This window comes from Agelaius phoeniceus, chromosome 8, assembly GCF_051311805.1.
Source record: "Agelaius phoeniceus isolate bAgePho1 chromosome 8, bAgePho1.hap1, whole genome shotgun sequence".
Classification (NCBI taxonomy): Eukaryota; Metazoa; Chordata; class Aves; order Passeriformes; family Icteridae; genus Agelaius; species Agelaius phoeniceus.
Window position 1 is genome coordinate 17,418,825 of NC_135272.1, and position 23,278 is coordinate 17,442,102.

The 23,278-nt window shown below is 37.8% G+C and overlaps 1 protein-coding gene across 2 annotated transcripts in view; it reads left to right on the top strand.

The window, feature by feature from the left end:
- The window catches only part of VAV3 (vav guanine nucleotide exchange factor 3), a 147,698-nt gene that overhangs the window by 23,687 nt on the left and 100,733 nt on the right, over window positions 1–23,278 (top strand). For both annotated transcript variants that reach the window (XM_077182118.1, XM_054638054.2), the window contains exon 2: window positions 4,373–4,489. In XM_077182118.1, coding sequence (XP_077038233.1) covers window positions 4,373–4,489 — 117 coding nt within the window. The remainder of the gene's footprint in view (window positions 1–4,372; window positions 4,490–23,278) is intronic.

Consider the following 23,278-nt stretch of genomic DNA (forward strand, 5'->3'; position numbering starts at 1 on the left):
TTTTTTGAGAAATACCTCTTAGATTATGGGCATAGAGGTTATATGATTTCCCCCCATTTTTTTCTTTTGCATTTCATCTTTCACTTCATTAAAGGTCTGGTTTGAGAAATCCTTCTTCCCTGTGGGCAGCTTCAGCCCTGCCTGTGCTTTTAGTATCCAATTAGTCATTTCTATTCAGTACCCTTTGTAAAATATTTCTATGCATTTCTGTCAGCGCACATAACAATGTTCTGTGTGGAAAAGCCTCAAATAAATGGTTTGGTGTGAAGTGGCAAATATTGTGGGAAAAAACAGTGTACTATTTCTGTGGGACCTGGTATAATTTGGTTTGCCCATTGTCTTGTGTTTAAGGTTCAGACAAACACAATCCAAATTATGTAAACCATACCTACTTTTTTTTCAAACTTGCTTGTCATTTCAATAAATGCTGTGGTAGTGCTTCTTGCAAAATTAGATTCAGTGCAGAACAGACCAGAGGCCACTAGAACCTATTCCATAAACCCACAGTGATTTATCAGAGGAGTTACACCATTTCAGCAGCCCTGACAATGGCTGCATGATGGGTTTGTAGTGAAACATGAGGATGCTTTAGAAATGTTTTGGTAATCTATAGCTGTTAATACTGAAAAGTGTGTTCAGGCTCCTGAGCCTCTGTCATGGAATCACAGAATGGGGATGTGTTGTGATTTCTGTCCATCTGTCTCTGGTGCTGGATATAGTCTCCTCTCCTGGCATGTCTGTGGATCAGCAAGAGAGAAGTTGAATTTCTTACTAGTGTCAACTTTTTTGTGCTCATGGCTTATACTACCCTACTGCAATATTTTACTGATGTGTGTACTGAGAATTCTGGACTGCTGTAGTGTAAGCCATGTAGTTTAAAAGGGGGTGAAAAAAATGCATCATTAACTATTCCAAGGGAATGTTTTTAAGTTATTTTTTAAATGGAGGACGAGTTCTTGTACTGGAAGACAATATTTCCTGTGGAGGAGACTTTTTGAGTGAGGTTTAGCTCTCTTTGCATCTCTGAAAACTGGGTACCCAACTGCTGTAATGATCTCCCTTGCGGTGTGCTGAACTATGTTTTCTTTTGAAAAAGAAACACAATAATGCAGTAGGCTTCCAAATATCCTGAGGACTGTACTTACTAATGAGAGGCTGCAGAGTGATGGTGCCTTTTTCTTACTGCCAGCAAGGAAGGTTGTCTTTTATAGAACTTCCTAGATTTTAGCAGTATGCTCTTTTTTAATTTGGAGGCTTCTCTTACTAATCTTTACATCTTCATACAATAACCACAGTGATAAAAACCTTTGTTGTCAATGAGGCAAACTGTTTCTTTAGAAGATTGCAGTATCAAGTTTTGGAGAGAATTCTGAAAGTTTTCTGGGTAATATAATCAAATTTTCTGAAACATTAGCAGCACATAACAAAGGGTTTTTAAAGACTCTTTTCATATATTATACTGCAAAATGGATTCATTTAAATATGAACATGCTTTTGGTTCCAGTAGTTTTGCAGCTTTATCCTTGTAGCTGCTGTGGTTAGCTTAATAGTATTAAGAATTTCAATTTGATTTTACAAGAGAAAACTGATGGACATGGAATCATTATAGGGCCAACTCAAACTCACTAAGCAGTCTTTGAAGTTGCAAGGGGTTAGACTGTGATGTCAGGACACCTCTCCTGCTGAAGGCACTGCCTGGCACACACTTGGTGATGGTGTGCTCCCATCTCAAGCACAGGCAGGTTTGACAGATGCTTACCACTGGTTTCTAGAGCCTGCAAGACATGTTATGTTATATGGCTATTGAATATTAGATCATAATTAGCTTAAACCTGCTTAACATAATGATACATGCTAATCAATTAGTACTTAAACAAAAAAAGGGGGGCACAGGAAGATGAAGAATTAGATTCTTACTGTTAGAATGTTCCAAAGAATTTCATTTACTACTTAGAGTGTTGGTGCATTAACATTTCCTTGGAAATGTGTGGGCTTGTAATTTCTTGTAATATGCTTTCTAATCTGCTTAGCTATAATTCATAGTAACAATAATTTAAACAAAAGGCCAATGTCAGAAAATTACTTCAAATTTCTTTAAATTTAGAGGCAACTAATAAATCTTGTTGGAAAAATGCTGCCATATTTATCCCTCATTGTAGGAGATATCTGTTAAGAACAGTTGGAGGGGTTTTGCAGAAGGGAGAGGACATCTTGTTTGTGAAAAACTGCTGATCCCTTAAATGGTTCTTTTAGCTATATTAAGAAGCTAAATGCAACTCACTAAAATGCTCTTTAGGAAATCTAGGTCAGATTTTAGGCCCATGACAGCTCCTGTCTCTCCCTTAACTTCTTGTTCCCTTTAGAGGTAAACAATTTAATGCAGCTGTGAAGCTTCTTTGCACTGGGAGACTTCAGCACTAACTAATACAAGCTCAAAACTTAGGTTTCAAAAAGGCAGCTGAATTTTCCAGTGGGAATCACTGGAAAATTTGAGAGTTTTGATGTAAGAAAATAGATGGGTATGCAAGTTGAATCAGTATTGTGCATTGGACAAACCTAGTGGCTATTGATAGCTTTTAAGAAAAATAATAAAAATATGGGGAAAAATACAGCAGAAAATGATAATAACTTGGTATGTGCCATCTTGTTTTTAAAACCCATTTTAAAGACCAGCTCATTTTCTGATTCTTTCTGCCAATGTGATGGAGGAGGAAGCACATATGTTGAACAGCTGTGGCCTTCTACCCTTGCAATTTTGACTTCAAAATTATAATCACTGCAAAACCAGATAAGCTTGCCACATTGACTGAGCAAGCTAGACTGATTCTTAAAATTGCACTTGGCATAAAAGCAGTCTGGCAGCATTGTCCTTGGGCAGGTCAGTGTGTAGCCCAGTGATGACTGTCCTGTGAGAGCTGGGAGGCGCATGCTGGAGAGGCTCTTGGAAAGGGGGGAAAAAGGTGGAGGCTGCAGGTCCACCCAGCACAGCTGAGAATCCTTAATGTTGGTGAGGCCTTGGTCAGTCACAGGTGCTTTCCTGGCAGCTTTGGGTTGCACAGGGATGGTTTCTGAGCAGTTTGTTGGCTGCCCTGATGCCTACAGCCATTGACTGGAGCTGTCTGCTCTTGCAGCATCTCGCGTTGATAAGTGCTTTCAAATGTGTGTCCTTGATGTAAATCTGGTCTATCAGGTGCTCTGCTGCTCCTGTCTCACTGGGTAGCTCTGGAAGATGTGAAGTAGGGCTGCCTGTTGAATTGGTACAGCTGTGACACTCAATATCAAAAATACTGCTTTGATCAAAACAGGAAGATGTAACATATAGCAATTCTATAATCCATCCTAATGTGAGTGATCCTCATGAATCTGCTAAAACATGCCCAACTCTGTTGTAATACTGAGTTGCTCTGTCAGTACTTTTAAAATGCATATTCAAAGCATGGTGCAGGGTCCTTTGAAATGCTGCTGCTTATAAATATTGTATTTGCTTTTTAGCTGTGGTTCATAAGACTACAGCAGCATCTTTAGGAAGCTGATGTCCTCACAAGGTGCTAGCACCTCATGGAGCTAATTGTTATCAAGAATGCATATTACCCTTTTTAGCTATCCCTCTGAAGTTACTGATGCTCTTGACAGTTACTGTCCTTTGGCCTGGTAAGGTCTGGCAAACAAAACAATCCACAGGAAAATGCATTAAAAGCCTTTTAAGGAGATCATTGTGGCAGAGGCTTTATTCTTTTTCAGACTCAGATGATCATTGATGTATGTCGATAACTTAGAGGGAAATAGCCTTTGATTCAGTATGGAATTCAAGGTGGTCTGAGGACCTTAAATCTCTGCTAGGTAAATTGAAATGATTTTACTGCAAGCTTCATCTGCTCTTCTACGCCAGATGGAGAATATGTATTCATAAAGTCTTTAGTGTGTGAAAACAGTGCACATGCATTCCTTAAACAGTCAAACTAGAATTTAACAGATGAAATGATTGATGTATACATGAATAATAACTTTAGCATAATATATTTTTTATGGTAACTTGTTTTTGTTCTGTGTTGTCTGTAGGGAGCTGAAAAGTAAGTCTGTCTTTAGACTATTATGTATTTAGTTGCACGTTGTCACATCTTTTTGTTTATGTAAAAAGAGGGAAAGTAGTTCCTGTTTACAAAGTGTCTACTCAGAATTTGGTTAATTATGAGTCTGGAGAGAATTCAGTTTATGGCTGAATTAGAACCAGTGGAGGATCACAGCATAGAGAAAGTGATGACTTGGAACTAATTGTATTGGTTAATTATATGGTGTGTTTGGGACCAAAGTGAGCATGTATATTGCTAATTTACACACTTGACACTTAGCATTTCTGTTTTCTTTCCCCTAGTTTCTCTGCTTGAAGAATATAAGGACTTTTCTTTCGGCATGCTGTGAAATCTTTGGAATGAAGAAAAGTGAACTTTTTGAAGCATTTGATTTGTTTGATGTGAGAGATTTTGGAAAGGTAAGGATGCTCTTGATGGTATCCCAAGTAACACCTTTGTTCTGCTGCTTGCACAGAAAATACTTTTTTTGATAGCTGTGATATAAAAGTTGTGAATAATGGATGAGCATTAGTTTTGAAAAATTAGTGGGGAAGAATTATGAAAGCAGAAAAAGTAGGTTTGTATTGGAGGGGCTAAAAAAAGGGCAGGGAAAAATACATGGCAGGAAAGCATGTGAAAAGCCAAGATAAATGGTTTCAAAGATGCTGAGTTAAAGGGAAATGAAATGGAAGAAGATAAGCTGTGGGTGAGTGCTGACTGGTGAAATCACTTGGGCATAAGTTGTGTGGATTCGGAAACCCTGGGCCTGTACACTGTGAGCCCATGTGGCCCAGAACATGTTTCTGTACTCTCAGGTGCTTGGAATTCACCCAGATCATTTGCCCTTGTACAATTATTTTTTGACAGTTAGTTGTTTTTTTTCCTAACCTGCTGTAAAGCTCAGACACAGCTATGATAGGTTAATGTGACCATTCTAATTTACACAGTGTATTTACAGTATATTCTGTAAGTCTGACTACTTATTCTACATGTAATGCTTTTTCCAGTCTGTTGTTCAGCCTCCTACATATCTGTTTGATCTGTCATTGCCAACATGTTTAGTTCAACTTCAGCTTCTGCTTTTGAGTCATAGTATCATTACCCTAATTTCACAGGAAAATGTCTAAAAATAACCTGAAGTAGCACTAAAAATAGTTATTGATTCAAATTTAGTGTTATCTTAAGCATTATTTCTTTTTTTTAAGAGATCATAATTTTACTATCTGATTTTTATAAACTGTTCTTTTTATAAGTAGGCATAGAGGTAAAGGTGATGTAAGAGTGCGAGAATGAATCAGGGCTGCAATGTGATTGTTTGAAATGGGTCTGTGATTATCATTAACCAAAATAGCAAATAATTTTTCTCAATCTTTTGTCTGGTTTTAAGTCTTTTGAGCATTAAATTAGATAACCTGGTAATTGCACCTGTTCTTCAGTTTTGCTAAATGTCTTGTCTTCATAAATCATATGTAAGACAAAGCCTTTTGTTAAAATATGGTCCTTTTGTACAAATTTGGCTCATTAAAATGAGATTTGTTTTTGTTTTGATTGTGCAAGTAGCAGAGGAATTGAAAATGGTTGGATTTTATATTTTTTGTGTGCACTAGCCATGTCCTATTTAAGGTATTTATGTCATATCTCAAAGCTTGATTCAACCTTTGATACCTATGCCTAAGGAATTAATTATAATATTGCATGTTATAATTGCTTGCTGAAAGTTTCTCATTTTGTGCCATGTAAAGATATCCTGTTTTTAATACAGTCTAGTTTTAAAAAAAGATTTTACAGTGAAAATTATTCTTGCTGCATCATTGAATACCCAGCAAAAACAGTTTCTGAATTAATGGTGAATTTAACCCAAAAATATTTCTGGTACCCTTAATATGTAATTTTAACAGAATTTATTTTGGAATATGACTTTATGTAAAGAGAAAAAACTGGTTAAAAAAACCCCTGTATTCCATCCATGTTAGTATTTAATTGCTCTTCCCAAGTCAATTTGAATGTTGAGACATGGATTTTTTTGCTGTTTGTGGCCTCCATATAGCACAAATAGACTAATTATCCCTGGAACTTGTTTTCCAGTTTTAGTGCATCCAAGCAATGATTTCTCTAGTCTAGGTCACCTTTATTGGAAAGCTATCAGGTGAAACTGCAGTGACAAATTTGAGAGTTGCTGCTGTATGGGATTCTCTCATGAGATGAGCTCTGTGCATGGGAGCAGCTGCTTGAGCGGAGGTGGAGATGCTGAGTTGAACAGGGCTGTGCAGCCCTTGCCATGCTTGTGTTGGGCAGCTTTTAGGTGCCTGATGGCTCTGCTGAGTTGAACAGGGCTGTGCAGCCCTTGCCATGGGCAGCTTTTAGGTGCCTGATGGCTCTGCTGCTGAGCTGGTCCCACTGGGTGCTTGTGTGGAAACTTGCCATGCACAAGTGGAGCTTGGCATAGGCAGAGTTCAGGAGGGCTGAGCTGTATGTTTTATAGCCTGGGCAAATGAGTACATAGTGACCTTCTGAAAGGGGCTGTGAGTTTCAGGCCATCTATGGAAGTGGAAGGACAAATGGTTACTGTATTAAATTAATAAAATTGCAAGTAAAGAAAAGGTATGCTGAGTTCTTTGTGTTCCTTTAAGTGTATTGTTTGTACAGTAAGCAGAAAATATCTTGAAGTGGCATGGGATTTCAATTCCATATCTAATAATGTATTTGCTACTTTGGAAATTGTGAGTGTTAGTAACAGTGGTGAGAATAGGAAAATGTATCTTTTTCAAGTTGTTCTTTGCTTTTCACTTTGCTTTGAACTTTCCCCTTCATTATATTTTCCTGTGAATAACAACTGTGATACAGCTGTACATGTCCAGCTTCCTTGAACAGAAGTTGTATGTATGCAAAAAGCCAAAAAAATAGTGCTGCAGATTTTTCCTGCTACTGCAAGCAAGTCATCCTGTCATTTCTAAAAAAGTTATTTGAACTGCTCTCTCTAAATGTGTGCAAAATATGAATGATCTTAAAATGATTACAGGTGTAAGTAACCAAAGAGGGGAGTATGATTTTAAACCACTGTTTTCTAAACTCTTGCTCAAATAGGTGATGTGATGAGTGTGTGCATTACCTTTTATGCATTTCAATGCACTGGAAGCTCTCTTCAGATGTCTTATTTCTGGTGAGATATAAATAAACTGTTGGTGAAGTGTCTCTGTAACCCTTATCTGGGACTTTTAAATGTTTCAGTTTAGTTTATAAAGAAATTGCGATTGAATTTATTATCTTAAGATGGGCTTTTTTGTTTAGTATGGAGACTTTAGTGACTATTTAAACATGCTAGTGGAGGGAACAATAGCAATGTGTCAGCTGTAAATGAACAATATGCCTTCAAGGAAGTAAGGTTGAAGGGGAAAAATAAGGTGAGAGACCTGGTGAGGGCAACCAACTTTTTTTTTTTTTTTTTAATATTCTGATATTTTTCAACTCTTTAAATAAAATGGCAGACAAACCCCTGAGCATTGTAGAAGTAGCAGCTGTATCCTGCCAATATAGTCATAAGACTTTTAACAGCCTTTTGAAATACTGGTTACAAAATGTTGTAATGGTGAAGCTTGCACTTAGTAGTTAGAGGTAAATGAGCTGTTTCCAGATGCTTTGACATAGTGTATGGAAATTTGACTTGAACTTTGTGCTCCACTTTTCAGAGACTTTGATCTCTTACTGATTAGAGAAAAACAAGGGTGTATGTGGAGTGAATGGGAATCAGAGATGAAGCTGAAGTAGCAACATGTAAGTAGCTAAAGAATAGGCTAGAAAATGGAAGCAGGTAACCTCATGTGTTTTTAATGTACATTCTGTATGAATATTGATATTAGCTGTTACAAGATTAGAGTTTTCATCTCTTTAAAATATAGCAGCACAGTTTCTTAGTTTTAGACAGTGGTTGAAAAAAGAGGGGCTATGTTACGCAGGAGTAGGAAGGTTCTTTAAATCGTGCTTTTAAAAACTAAATATAGCTTGGTTTTCTTGGAGTTCTGTGGTATTCACCCATTCCCACTCATTCACCTTTCTATCAGTAAATTTCAGTGTTATTGCATTAAGTTCCTGACAGAGCATGAAATGCTCTCCCACACACTGGAGGTGCCAGACAGTGTTTTCATTCTGAATTCCATGCTGGAGAGTCATTTTTCACTACCTCAGGGCTGTCAGGTTCTTCCTTTCTACCTGTGTGCCAGAATAAGCAAATACTGTTGGTACTTGTTCTTTCAGCTCGGAGCCCTGCACACTTCTCCAGCAGCAGCCTTTGTTGCTTGCTGCACCACAACAAATTGTTGCTATCCCTATTCTCTGAAGGAAGTTTGTAACTAATGTGTTGCAGAAATGGGAGTCTGAGGATTAGTTCTGTTGATGTCAACAGATGCTCCCTGGATTCAGAGAGCAGTGTTTGGGGTCCTGTGGGGGGAAATGGTGTCCAGCAAGTGTCAGAAAAACAGCCTCAGTGTGCTGTGCTTTTAAATTTCCCGAAGAATGTGTAGCTGAGCGTGAAGTGTTTTCATGATATAACTGATCTAATATAAACATAGAAATCCCCCTTGTAGGGATACTGCATTAGATGTCTAGAAATAATGTACAATATTCAATTGTGATTTTAAAAAGACAAACCAGGAGATCAAATATCAAGTGCCACCAATGAAATAAGTACCTAATTGTTTAAAAGCATATAACAATGCCTAGTGTAGCTTACTCTGACACTTAAAAGGCTGCTTTATGTAAAAACAAGCAACTGCTGTGAAAATATTGAGTTGCATATACTCCAGTCACGTAGTTGGTGATCATTTCAGTCACTCCCTTACTGCCAAGGAAATCTGGGCAGTGATGCAGGAGAAAGTCATGCTGAAGTTGAGAATCCTGGTGTGTTAGAATTCCCTCAGGTTTAATGGATTCCGGGAAGACTGGACAGATGTGCATGAAATACACACACCAAAAACAACACAACAAAAAGCAACTGTTATTATAAAAATTAGACATCCTTCCAGGAAAAGTGTCTAAAAAATCTTCAGTAAAACTGAAACAGTTGTGATTATCTGCAGTTGTTTCATGCTTTGTTTGCTGAGTTTAATCAGTGGGATAATAGAGCAAAAGATGATCACTTCATGCTCATAGAGTTGTATCAAAACTGCAGAACATGACAAAACATTATAGTATATTGCTGTAAAGATACTAAAATGAAGAAAGATTGAACTGATAAAAACAAGCCTATCATTAAATGCAGAGCTCTGTATCTTCACTGTCTGAGCTCTTTCAGTTGTAAAATAAATGCCAAAAAAATCTTAGTGGTTTGCTCAAGAAGCTAGCTTGTTTTCAGGAGTAGCATTTCAGTGAGATGGACTGGTTTGGGGTAAATGACACTTGAACTTCTCCAAGATGTACTTCTATGTGTGGAGGAAGGAAGAAACAGAAGAAAGGGACAGGTTTCAGCTTTCTTCTCCATGGAGATGCTTTAGACAAAATGTACAAGAAGATACTAGCCTGTTGCAAAACTGCTGAAATGCTTGGTATGCAGGGACCTTTTTTGTTAGTTATCACTGCTGTTTGTGTAGAAATAAATAAAATAAAAGTCAAGCACTTAGTAGACTCCCTAAAATCATCCTTTAAATGGTAAAAAAATCACTTCCAGCCCCAAAGAACATGAATCATGGTTTTGGGCAATGCAGTGAGGTGGGTGAAAAAGTGGGGTGAGTCATGGTATAGCTCATGAACCACCTTTTTGAAATGTCCTTGAAAACTTGCAGAAATGGTTTGCCATGGTGTAACCAGGGAGACTATTAACAATGCTACATAAATTTAGTGTCATTAATTGTAACACTGGGTTGCAGTGATCATTGCCAGGTAGTCTACAAGTGTCTAGGCATTTATCTTCAATAAGCCTAATAGCATTAGCAAGAGCTTATAGCTTCTGCATGAGCATGTGTATTTAGGCCAGAATATTTCAGGATTATGGTCTTGCATGTTTCTGTTCTAGAATACTGGTGGACTATCACCTCACTGGTCTTTCAAAATGGAGTTTTATTAATTTCTTTCAGGTCTGTCACAACTTTTAAAGTTGCATTGTTGGCTTCCAATTGATGAAAAAGTTAATGTTTGTGTTTGACCATATAACAAAGCATTGAATGCAGCACAAATATTTGATCATTAACAAAAAATTCTCATCCGAGGGAGTGCTTGGGATATTTCTGTTCTATAATGTAATCATGTTAGTTTTTCAGCAAATGTTATCAGTTGCAAAGCCAAGGTTAACAAGAAACTGTTAATATGAGAGAATAAAGCCGAGTTTCTGTGCTCATTTTTTGTTCTTAAGACCACCTTGTCCAAATGTTCTGTGTCTGATTGACCTATCTTGAGGACGCTGAACTCATAACATTGAATTCTGGTAGTGTACATTTCGTGTTGAGGTGAAAGTTTTTGAGAAAGAGGAGAGTTGAAGCATGAGTAGCTTTAACAGGTTTTAAGACTTAAATCTTCTCACACATTTGTTTATACAAATGTTTTTAAACTTTATTAATCCCTTGTAGTGCTTGTAATACAAGCATTTCAGTAACCAGAAGGTGGTGAAACTGACATCTAAACCCAGACTTCCTGAATTTACAGATACTGGTCTAAATAACAATAATATGAACTACAAATAAAACCAGAAGGTAATAAATGAGTGATTTGTAGAGGAAGTTCATATCAACTTTGAAGAGGTTGTGTGTGTATTTTCTTCTGTGATTGTGAAATTGTTCACTGCCAAAGAAGGGTAGGAAACATTTTTTGTCTTGAGATAAGGTTGTGTGCAAGATATAGTAGGATCCTTATTCAAAAACAGTAGTAAAGTGGGCACCCCATTTAAAATGGGAAATGATTTTGTGCAGGATCTAAATAAAAGGTATTCAGTTTCTTTTTGGTTTATCCATGAAGGGGTTTGATAATATCAAGCTTAGCTTAATTACTGTGGTGCTGGTGAACTGTTCTTTCCTAATGTTCAGTGTGGTTCCTCTGTGCCTGGCCTTTTGTCAGAGCAAAAGCTGACCCAAGCAGCACTGTGGATTACCTGGAATACACAGTTTTGCACTCTTCCCTGCTTTTCCTATTGCTTCCTGCAATTCACTTTGCATCTTAGCTGACTGTATCTTGCAGGGAAGTGCAAACAAATGAAAATGGTGTTGAAAACTGAACAACTTGAAATATTTATCAATCCCCATGTTGCTTGCCAAATGTCTTTCGTTGTATTCATTAATGAAGACAACAGTAGTTCAATTAACTTGATATATTATTATGCATAGTTATAAAGTAATGAATTTTATTACTTTTATTACTCGGTTCTAGAAGGACAAATTTAGAGAATTACTAAGTATAATTGCTAAATTTGGTTTTTTGCCTCCTTTTTTCCCATTGGAATGATTTGAAGTACTGAAAGATGCCTTCTAACCATACTCTCTCCCCTCTGCCTTTCTTCCCTCCATCTCTTCTATATAATGGGTTTCAAAGATGATTGAAGGGTGTCTGGGCTAAACCTCCACCAGAGAGATTGGGCTACTCTTGGGCTCTCCCTCAGAGGCACAAATTGTCAGGTAGGGGGATGTGGTTTAAACCATCACCTAGCCAATGTTATTTCCTCTGAAGAGTCAGGCATGAGGAGCATTCTCCAAGAGAAGCTGCTACTGATATCCTGGGCCACACTTGGGAAGTGTTCCTATGCTGGGGAAAGCCAGGCAGGCCAGGATTTCTCAGTCTGCAGAGATCCCCCTCTTCCTGCAGGTGAGGGGGTGACTGCCTTCAGCTCTGTATGGCTGGGAGGTCTATGGAAAGCAGGAGTGCACTTGAGTGGAAAGTCCAGTAGTTGCTCCTTGTTTCTTTGTAAGTATAAAAAGCTCAGGGTTTGTTCAACCTGAGGCATGCTCTGGTTGTTAGATTGCTTGCAAATTCATTCACTGCGTTTTCTGTCCAGCTTCAGTAGAAAGTGAAAGCTGCAGTGAATGGTTTGCAGCAGGAAACATGGTTTGAGTATTTCCTAAAAAGGAAATAGGTATGAATTAATGAGAAATGTTTGCAGTTTGCAAACTGTTGGAGGTGGTGGCAAGGCTGGAGAAGTGTTTGCTAATCAAGAATTGTGTTTTCTGGTTCTTAATTCTGACACAATAATTGTGATATGAATAAATGTCAGCTGCATGCACCTTTAGAAAGCATGGATACTTGAATAGATGGCTAATGGAAAAATGTCAGAAGAGTGTATTACAATTTATTTATCTATAAATCCGAAAAGCTTACATTGTATTTGATGAGATCACAAAGACTATCTTGCTGAGAAAATTAATGCATCTTTCTATGTAAACACTGAAACATTTAGGAAAATGGCTTTTTCTTTTTTTCAAAATGTATTATAGCAGAAATGTGGGATCATAGGTTTTGAGTCTTAGATGTTGTTTATGAAACTTTGATGTATGAAATGAGATTTATTTAGAAAAGTTCTATTAAAGAGGTTGTTAGCGTTTTCATGCCTTTCTTCATGAGATTTTCAAAGTGAAACATTGGTAGTTGAACACTGAGGACTTAATTTCCAAACCAACCATTCAACAACTAAATCATTCAGTGTAAAATTTTATGATGAATCTGTTAGCTGATAAACTTGGCCATGTGTTTAAAACAGTTGTAAATAATAACAGTTGCTAAGTCGAAAGTAATATTACAGAGGAAATAAAAGTACTGGCAAATAAAACTGTTAGCAAAAGTGAAATTAAATGGCACCCTTTAGCTACTGCTAACCTCTACAAGTAAATAAGGCCTTAGTATTCATCCAGTTAGAGTTTACAACTCTGATATGCCTGCATGGGTCTCTACACCAGCCTGTGCAGAGCCTTAGGCAATAGTTAGACTGTGTAAGGCAGCACCATGCTGAAGAGGCTGACAAAATGATATCGCTTGAATTTTTGGAATGTATTATTCTGAGCATATTTTCATACACAAATTTTAACTTTAATATGATAAAATTGCCAAATTAGAGCTGTATATAAGTTTGAGTAGGTTGCATTTAGGTCTTCAACTGGATCCCATTTTGTTCTGGGAACATGTAAGGAACACTTCACAGAATTACTTTGGAAAAGCCAACTGAGGGCTACTTCACATAAGTAAAATTTATTCCCCAAGTCAGCTTTAAGTTGCTGGAAGGTTTAAGGTGTTTTTCAAGTAGAACTAATTGCAGCAAAACTCCATCAGTGACACTGTGGAAGGACATGATGTGTGTTTCCTGCAGTGGCTAATTGAAATGAGCTGCATAATTCAGTGCACTATGTAATCCATTTTTTAACCAAAATATGTAAATTACTTGAGGGAGGGTTTACTGCCTATGCTCTTGAAGAAGAGTAGAGCAAAAAATTGAATGTAGGTCACTGGTGGGTTGGGGAGTTTTACACTAATTCCCATTCAGCCTTCACTGTTGTCCAAAAATCACAGCACAGTTTAAAGAGATGCTGTTGATTGCACAGTGACTCAGTAGGGCATAATATAGCTTTTTCCTCCTCCAGTGATAGACAAAAATAGAATGATCTTCCTGAGTGGTATGAGGCATAGCCCCAGCTGTGTGCCCTCTGACTGCTGTACCTGAATATACTGTGGGAGTTGTGTCTGGGCTCAGGGAGATAACTAGGAGGTGACAGAAGCCTTGGAGAATAAAACATGGCATGAGGAAGGGACACAGTGCTAAGCTTGTGGCAGCCATGTCCAAACAATTGACTTAACTTGTCTAAATATTATCACTATCAAAGTGATAAAGGGTTGTAGTTGCCATGCAGTGGAATGATCCCCTGTGATGTATTCATGCCTTCAAAAACAGCAGAACAAGGAGTAGGACCCAATTTCTTAATATCTATTTTACCTTCAAGTTTTCTTTCAAATGCTTTCCTCACTTAGATAATAAATAATAAATTAATAGCTATTTGAAACAAGTGGCTAGCCAAGAATAGCTGTGCACATTTTTAAGGCTGTTTACTTGGCTGTTGCAATTTCTTCTGAGTTTATCATATCTTTTGGTCACCACCAGCTTGTTCGAAAAGTACTATATATATATATGTGCATAAACATCTGTTGAGATTCAAGCACTTGTGTATATGGCAGCCTCTTGTAGAACTTACTTGCTCTACTAAATATTGTTGAGTGATGTAGTTCTGGGTTTGTTCTGAGACTGAATTTTAGTGTTTTGATTTGGGGAGGACCACCCTTAGACTTTGTCAGCTAACTAAAAGGAAAGTTGAGACCAACTGAGTACCTTAAATAGTGGTTGGACACTGTCTGTGATCTGTGAGAAACAATCTGGGTATTAGTAGACAAGCTTCATTATGAATCTTGAAGTTCAATTAACTCACTGAAGTTAATGAAAGTCCTTAAACCACCTGATTAGAAATGTCATCATACTGTTTTCAAAGTGGTGAGGTCTGCATTTTTGTATATGCTAACTTGGAGGATGGATATAAGATGGTTTTTCTCAGTTGCAAAAACATGTTTGTTAAAAGCATGATCACACCATATTAGAAAACAAACAGGTTTTTCCTGGCCAAATTAGTACAAAGTTGCTTTAAATTAGGATAAATATTTTTATTTATATTAATATTACTATCAAATTTGATCATGTTGTTTTGTCATGGATAAAGTGGATTCTAGACCAGACATCTGATATAAAATTCTCAATGCTGTCTTTCTTTCCATGAACATTTTCTTATAAAACCAAAAAAATTGGAATATGAGTTAATCTCTTTTTCAGACCACAGGGAATAGAGTAGTTTTCCTATATCTTGCAAGCATCTAGCCAAAACTTAGTGAGAGAATTTGAATGCTAGAAACTTGAGCATAACATGTACTTTGATTTTTTGAACTTTTGCAAGGTAATTGACATGTAGGTTTTGGGAGTTTTTTTGATTGTTTGCCACCCACAACTGGGTGGCATGAATTTGGAATCTGTAGGAGTCACAACCAAATTGATTTTAAATTTTGCTTTGTGTGTATTATTAATTAGATTAACCATGCTGATGCTGGATACAGAGTTAAATGGGAGTGTATGAGAATGTTTCTATTCAAATTGTGGGGCTTTTAGGTAATTGCTTATGTCTGTTTCTCTTGTGGAAGTGACTAATGCACCTGTGTCTTGAACAGTCTGCTAAATACTAGAAAAGGGTGCCACTTTCAGACTTAACAAAGCCATAACACAGCAAGTAGCAGAATGCTCTGACCACAGGCTCTGGGCAGCAGAACTGCTGCTTTCATTTTTCCATGCTTGCCTCTTGGTGCTGCCCTGTGCTCACCCTTGCCTGACACCCAAAGAATGCAATCTGATCATTCCTACTTAGGCTTTCATCACTTAATGTTTAAACTAATTTTCTGTGGTTAGTTACTATTTACTCTTCATCGCTGCCTTGTCTCCTTTGCATTCCTTGCCTTTCTCACCACTCTGCCCTGCAGTCTGCTCTGTGTCCCCATCCCTGCAGTTCTTCTTGGGCCTTTTCCATTCATGCATTTCAGATTTATTGCTGGAGTTTTGGTTTGTCTCTTGGTTTTGCTAGAAGACTGGTCTTATTATTCCTGTGCTTTTTAAATACATCTTCAGATTTTTTTTGCATAGCAGACAAGTACACCCTACTCATCAGAGGGAGAACTATGGCTCTCTTGAAATTCCTGCAGTTTTTTAGAACCTGAATATGAGAGTCTCTTCCTTAATTTTTCTTTTCTAAAGAAGAAGTATTCGGTTTGGTTTCATTGGCTTCCTCTTGCATTTTATTCAGAGCATATTTTTGTATCTTCTCACTGTACAGTGAGAACTGTCTTTGTTGTCTTGCATTACCAAAACTCAGGAAAAAGAGTTCTTAGCACTGATATTTTGATGAAGTTTTATTTCCTTTGTCTAAGCAGAACCCCCCTTCCCCCCCAGGATGAACTTGTGAGAAGGAACTTAGAATTTTGACAGCAGTTGTTCAGTAAAATTGCTTTAGGATTTACAAGCTATAAGATATTGTCATTTATTTGGAAACTGTTGAAAGGAGGTTTTAACTAAGCTGTATATTTTATTTAGAACCATATTTTCTTGAAGAAAGTTGACATTAAGCAGTAGTCAGTTTGTAATGCAACAGACAATTGTTTAGGCAAGATTATTCATATAACTGTCCATGCTTCATCTATTGTTCTGTAATGTATTTGGATCAATAGATGCATATAGGAACTGCTGGGATGTCTCAAGAAATCAGATACGTGGACCTGTACCAGATTTACTTTTTCTCAGTGTCTCAGAACTCATTTATCAAATTCCAAGATGAAGTTAACGGATTCCTCATTTGAAACTGAAATAAAGAACATTGAAAGGAGGGCTTGACTTTCTATTTCTTACCAAATCAGTACTCACAAATGTGCCTAAAAACTACTTGAGGTGTTTGAATCCAGAAAACAGGGCTTGTGTCAGAAAAAACAAGGCAGTAAAAAATTTGAGCAATAGCACTTTTTAGAAGCCTGGATTATGAACTCCAGAAGCTGATCAAGATGAGCAGGCATTTACTTTGCAGAGTAAATTCTACATAGAAAACAGCAAGAGTCTTGTGCCAAAACACAGCTCTGGGCTGACCCAAAAAATGCCATGCACGGCAGGGAAGTGCAGTGTGCTCTATGGTGTGTTCATGCTTTTATAGGGCATTTCTGCTTGTGTGTGTTTGCAGAAGCAGAGACTCAGGGTAGTGCTGGCAGTCTGAGCTGTCTGAGGCATAGAAAGGTCTCAAAGACAGGTCTTCATCTACTGTTGATGTAGGTGGAGTATGTGCAAATAAACCAACAGGAAATGTTGTCAGGATGTTTCTGGCTATGACTTAATGAAAAGATGTGTCTCCTTTAGGAAAGTGAGCACAGGTTACTGAGCATAGGCCTTTTTTCTCCTTAGATAGATTTTTCTGGAAGTCATAAAAGATGCTTTATTGCACTACTCTATTGAGAATGCAAACCCAAAAAGCTGAATTATTTTCCAACTGGTTGCCCAGAAATGGAAAATGCATACAGATGCTGTTTTAGAGGCAGTTGTTTTCAGAAGCATTTGAGAGAAAGTATATTTTGTCAAGTAAAAATAATATAGGCTCATGGAGAAATTGAGCAGCTTTCTATGCTAATTCATGAGATTATGTGGAAAAAAAGATCAGTCCTCTAATACAAAGAAAAATATGAAGCTTCTAAATCTAAATTTACTAACATGAACTCTTGTTCTGCTCTTTATGTGCACATTGAAAACAGTTTGCTCAGGCAGTGAAATTGGTTGCTTTGGTACGTATGGTACCAGAGTAATGAGTGCTTCTTGGCTTGTTTGCAAGTGTAGAACTCTGGCTATGAAGGGGAATTCAATAAATTTGTTTCATAGTGTAAGGTAAAATGTTAAAAGCAAAGTCAGCGCTCTCAAGCATGTTGTGGTGACCTTGTAGCTTGGTTTCAAAGCTGTTTGGCCAGTAGGAAAGAATCCATCTGGCAGGTGCCTCAGACCTTATGATGGCTTAAAACTGATCCATCTTAGTTCACTTGGCAGACTAAAGTCTTAAGGGAAAAATGTACCTTTTCTGTGCAGCTTCTCATAGACAGAGGAGCCCTGAACTAGCAAGGCAGAGCTATTTTCATCATCAGAAGCTATTTTCCTTGCCTGCTCGTTGGATCTTAATGAGCTGTAGTAGTTGTTCTGAAGATCTGTGGTGCGTGTTCTGAGTGTCACAGACAGTGAGAAACTGGAGTACATCGCTAATCAAAAATCCACTGAAAACTTACAGGCCAGCAGTAGCCTGGCCTGTTTGTTATATATGTAACATGTAATTTTGACCAACAACTAGGCCTCCATCTTAATATAAAATCAATAATTATCATTTGTTGTATGCAGATCTTAAAAGGGCATTTCTCCATAGGCTAGAGTGTAAAATTATTGGATGAGGGTGATTTGTTTATGGCTGTATTATCCTTGAACAGCAGTAATCTAAAGTTTCCAAAAGCTAAATCTAAATCTAGACTGTGTCTTGTCCTCATCCAGACACCTCACAAAGTCTCTGTTGTGTGTGTTCTGCCTGTGGTACCTCAGCTACAGCAACAAGCCAACAGTGTTATTGCAGCTCTCAAAGTTTGTGTTGATATTTTTGTTCCTTTTGGTGGAAAACATGGATCATCTCTTTAACATATTACCATGGACGAAACTCTTATTTTCCTTGTTCTCATTTTGTTTCATTTGCTTTACAGGTTCTGTTTCAGTTTCCTTACCTTGTTTTCTACTTTTTGAGGTGATGTTTCTGTAATCTCAAACCCCTTCAGAAGCTGACTACATTAAGTCTTTTGAATTATATTTTTAGTCTTCCTCTAATGCCTTGTTCTCCCTCCTTCAACTTTCTCCTGTTGACATTGCTCTTATTTCCTGAAACTTCTATCTCTCTATAGCTTCTGACTTTGCTGTTGTCTGAAGATTATATTTCATGCATCTGCCTCAGTTAAGCTGTTTTTGATGCTGTTTCATTGCTACTATTTTTGGTATGAATGCAGTAGGGGAATTTTTGTGCTGTTGGAAATACCTATAAGCAGTAAAATGAGTGCCTGACAAGTAAAAAGGAAGATATGTTGAGGAACACAATTTTAAGGAACATTACAGGTAGTGTTGGATAAAATTACAAGCTGTAATGGTGAATAGCTTTTAAAAAATTGAGCACTGAGGCTGTTTCACTCAGTTTAACATTCATCAGCCTGTATATATTTTGACCCTGGTTTTAGATTTGAAGTTTGATGTAAAAAAAGAAGGTAGAGGTGTAATTCAGATTACTGCTGGATATGAATTGCAGCTTTCCATTTGAAATCTCCCCCACGATATTTGACCGATAAAAATGTAACACTCTTGCACAAATAGTGGCTTTCATTGAGACCATAAAATCTATGACAAAATGCTAGAAGAATGTTGGTATTGGACAAGAGTTATTTTTTATGTTGTATGTGTGATAAAGCCACTTATGCAATATTGCTTAATTGAAATGGACTTTTTCTGAATTTTATCTCCCCAAAATGCCTTTCTGCATTGACTACAAATGATGCGAGAGCCTTTGTTTTTCACAAAGCATGACCTTTTCTGGTGTGTTTGCTAGGTGCATCTGCTTGCCTGCATTTGGCTCTTGCATTTGCTCACTGTAGGCTGCTGCTGAGATTGACTGACTGGAGCAGGACTAATAATGCTTGGGGTATTTGGCTTGGTTTGGACTCACTGTATTCGACTGAAATGCCCAACTAAATTCATGTCAAGAGTTTCATTGTACTTATATGTGCTACTGGTGTTTTTATGATAAATAGTGATGACTGAAGTTGGCCTTAGATGAAGCTTTTCATCTAAGGACGTGTTCAGTCCCGTGCCCTTTCACAAATGTTTTGAAGCACAATTCCACAATAAATATTTGGACATGTCTATAAACCCTAGAGCAAAACTTATATAACCTAGAAATATAAAACCTAGAGCAAAAGTTGGGTACAATGCTGTGTGCGTCAAGAGGCAATATTAATGTCAGAGATTACTGCCTCTACCGTGGCAGATTGCCTCTTGAAGCAGCAGAGCTGGGAAATAAGCAGTGGACCTTACCTGCCCTTCAGAATAACATGCTAAGAAATCTGTCCCTTCCTCTGTCTCTGCCTGCCAATTCTCAAATGTAGTTTATGACATGACCATAGAGTTGGGTTAGAACAGTGGGTGAAGAGCACAAAGTAGAGGACAAAAGTTTCTGTAGTCAGCAGAGCTGGTGAAATTCCAAGAGACATCTTAATAGTAAATCTGACTATATGGTGAATAATAGGTTATCTCCTGGTATGCTCTTATTTACCACAGTATCTACATGTAAAATACATACTATGATCTCTGTCACAGACTTTAAGAACTCAAAACGTTCTTTTCAAGATCCAGACGAGTGAAAGCTACAGATGACCATTTTTAAAAACATTAAAAAAGAAAGGAATCAATCCCACTTTCTCGTTACTTCTGCAGTGGCATTTTGGAAGGGTAGCATATAGATAACACAGCCTGCAAGCTGCTGCATGTTTTTAGTAATAAGACAGTAAAAAATAAAAATAGCAAGTTAGTTTCTTGCGTTCATTTTGTAATTTTCAGTATAAGGATCCAGCTCAAGGAGAATTGGGTACAAACATGATGGGAATGTATTTTTCTGCATATTTTCTTCCACTACTGCAAGTGTACTTAGTTTTTTTTTTAAATCTAAGTGAACATATGATTAGGGAGAAAAGCAAACCACTGCTCTTACCAAGTTTCAATAATAGAAGCTGACAATGCCACTTCCGTTGCAGCGTGTCCTCCCAAGTTTCATTTTTTAAAATCCTGTATCAAATCTGATGATTTTTAAAATGAGTGGAAGACAGTGAAATGTCAGAGTTATGCCATCCTGTTGACCGTGTATCTTTTTGTGGTGTTGGAGGCAGGTGCTTCTCTGTTGGGCTGATGTAATCCCTTGTCTCTTCTGGTAGAGAGATCTCCTAGGAGTGTGAGGCCTGAAAGAGTGCTGTGGACTTTTGTGAGCCACTGTGAGCGAGCTGAGGTAACTGCAGCAAAGAGAACAGCTCACTTCCCTTTGCACTGTAACAGAGAAGGGTTTTTTCTTGCAGAGTATAAGGAGATATAAAGTGTGTAATTATGCCTACTAAATATTCCTATCTTCATTGATAGGAAGTAAATTGACTGGAGTAAATTCAATGCATGGTTCAGGTGTGACTTGATACCACTAAGCAAAGGCACACACTAGTTAAATTTATGTAGTCAATGGTTAAAGTAAACTCAGAAAAGGGAGAAGTGTGGCAGTGACTGGTTCACCCAAGACAGGAAGAAAAACTCTTCCTCTCCTTTTAGCACAAAAGAAGAAGAAAAACTCCATTATACAGCCTCCTCTGAGTATTGTTCTTGAAAGGGTCAAAATTGACAAAGAATCTGTTTAAATATTAAAGTCAAATAACACAGTGGGAGTGAGGAAACCACATGCCGTTTAAACTGCAGGATGTATACCTAAAACAGTATTGGAGGTGCAATCAATAATGAATATGTAAGCACGAATTTCCTTCTAAAATATCTGTATGCCAATTTTAAACATCCAAGGTCACAAACACCCAAAATATATATACGAAGTGTACAAACTGGTGGTTGCAGTTTAGAGAATTTGCTTGTTCTTTTTGAAACATGTAAAAATAGTCATCTGAAGTCTGTCAAAGGGCAGGGACAAAATAAATGTAACTTTGGAAAACACACAACACTGATTTCTATCCTTTCATATTTAAAAAATCCCATATGTCCCCACTTATCCAAGTCTGAACACCTTTGATAATCTCCCTGTTCAGTCATTAGGGATTTTAAACGGAATGCTTACATTTAGGTAAAAAAAGAAATTGTATTAAAATATTCTATTTAAAATGCAGGAAAAAACCCCATTTCTTTCATGATTGATTACTGTTATGACCTGTATAAAATATGGTAAAAAAAATTATGATATCATCAGTAAGTGTTCAAAAAGCATTGAAAACAAGCACTTGATCAAAGCTGAATACAGCTGTTTCTAAGTATGCGTTACCCTGTTGTGCTTATTCTGAAGGGAACTGGAATGACTTAACCGCAGATAGGTTTTGCTGTACTGTCCTAGGAATATCCTTTTGTGTTCTTTTGCCCTTCATGCAAAACCTGAAATGTAGTACATGCACCAGAAAGGACAAGCTCCAATTCCACGTTTAGAAGAGCTCTGAGGCAGTCTGTGCTTTTGCTGTGAGTTGCAGTGTTGATAACACAGCAATGCTTAAAGGTTGTCATTCTTTAAGCAAGATCTTAAAAAAAGGAAAAGAAAAAAAAATCAAACCCAGCCAAAAAACCAGCCTCAAATTTAACACCCCAGAAGGCATGGTGAGGGAAGGTATTCAAAGAATCAAAACCACGAGCTGCAGACAGGAAGCAGCTGCTCAAACTCCTTCCCTCCGAGCTTGCGTTAGGGAGTCTCTCGGCCTTGTGGACAAAATGAACCAAGGGATGAGCAGGACTGTGCTGCTTGTGCAATTTAAACCCTTTTCATTTCCCTGTAAGAACAGAGCCATCTAGGGAACCTTTCTTGCTTTTGGACTAATGAGTGTAGCCTCATCAGAGACCTAAACTTTGAAAAACAGTGTATTAAATACAGTTTTTAAAACTATATATACATTTGTGTCCATTATTGGATATAGATTAGTCAAGACTTGCTCATTATAGTTCTAGTAACATGATAGTGAATTTTACAGATTCCCAGAGAGCATTTGATTTTGCTTTTTCCTCCTTTAATGTTTAGGATTCTCATGTGCAGTTGTCAGCCAGTCCCATTGTTCTAGTTCCAGAGTTTGCATGACCAGAATCATCAGTTCTGATAAAAGGAGTAAAATGTTCAGTGTGCAAAAGAGGGTAAATATTCTTGGCATCAACCCGTCCTTTTGGACACAAGGTCATCTGTCCTCACATCTTTGAGTGGTTTGTAAAAATAGTGTTCTAGAAGCTTTGCCTGCCTTCCTGGTTCCAAACTGCCCATCTCTCTCCTTCTTAGAAGACTTTGGAGAAAAAGTTGCATGTTCTGTAGCTGTTGATTCCCTGGGGCTTTTGAAGTCCCAGCGGTTTGCATCTCTGTATTTAGCTTATCTACAAACAAATCGGCAACACCCAGAAGGTTTTTTGTCTTCGCTATTTTTTTTTCTTTTTTTTTTTTTACTATGGAGGAACTTTCCTGCTGTGGAGACACTAACACTAGGGAGAGTGCATCTGAGATGAGACTTCCCTAGGGCACTGTGTGTAGAGTATGAAGGTCTGCATGCCCAGAGCCAGCCAGCCTGCGGCACAACAGCACCTCTGAGCTCTCTTCTCGCAGCTGGGGCTCAGAGGAAACGTGCATGACTGCCAAAACCAGCTTTTACAGCAATTGTACCCTTGCTGCCTCTGCATGAAAGCATTTGGCACCTGGTTTCAAACCTTTTTTCACGGTTGCTGGCAGGCTCCTGTCAGTCACAAAGACTTGGCTCGGGGTTGTGGATTTCTCTGCCACGCTTCCCTGGGACGGTTGGTCTATTTTCCTTACTGCTCCCATGCCAGTGCTGAGCATTGATGGGAAGGAAGGATGAAGTAGTCCTCAGATGTGTTTCCTTAGAGTATAGTTCAGTGGAAATGG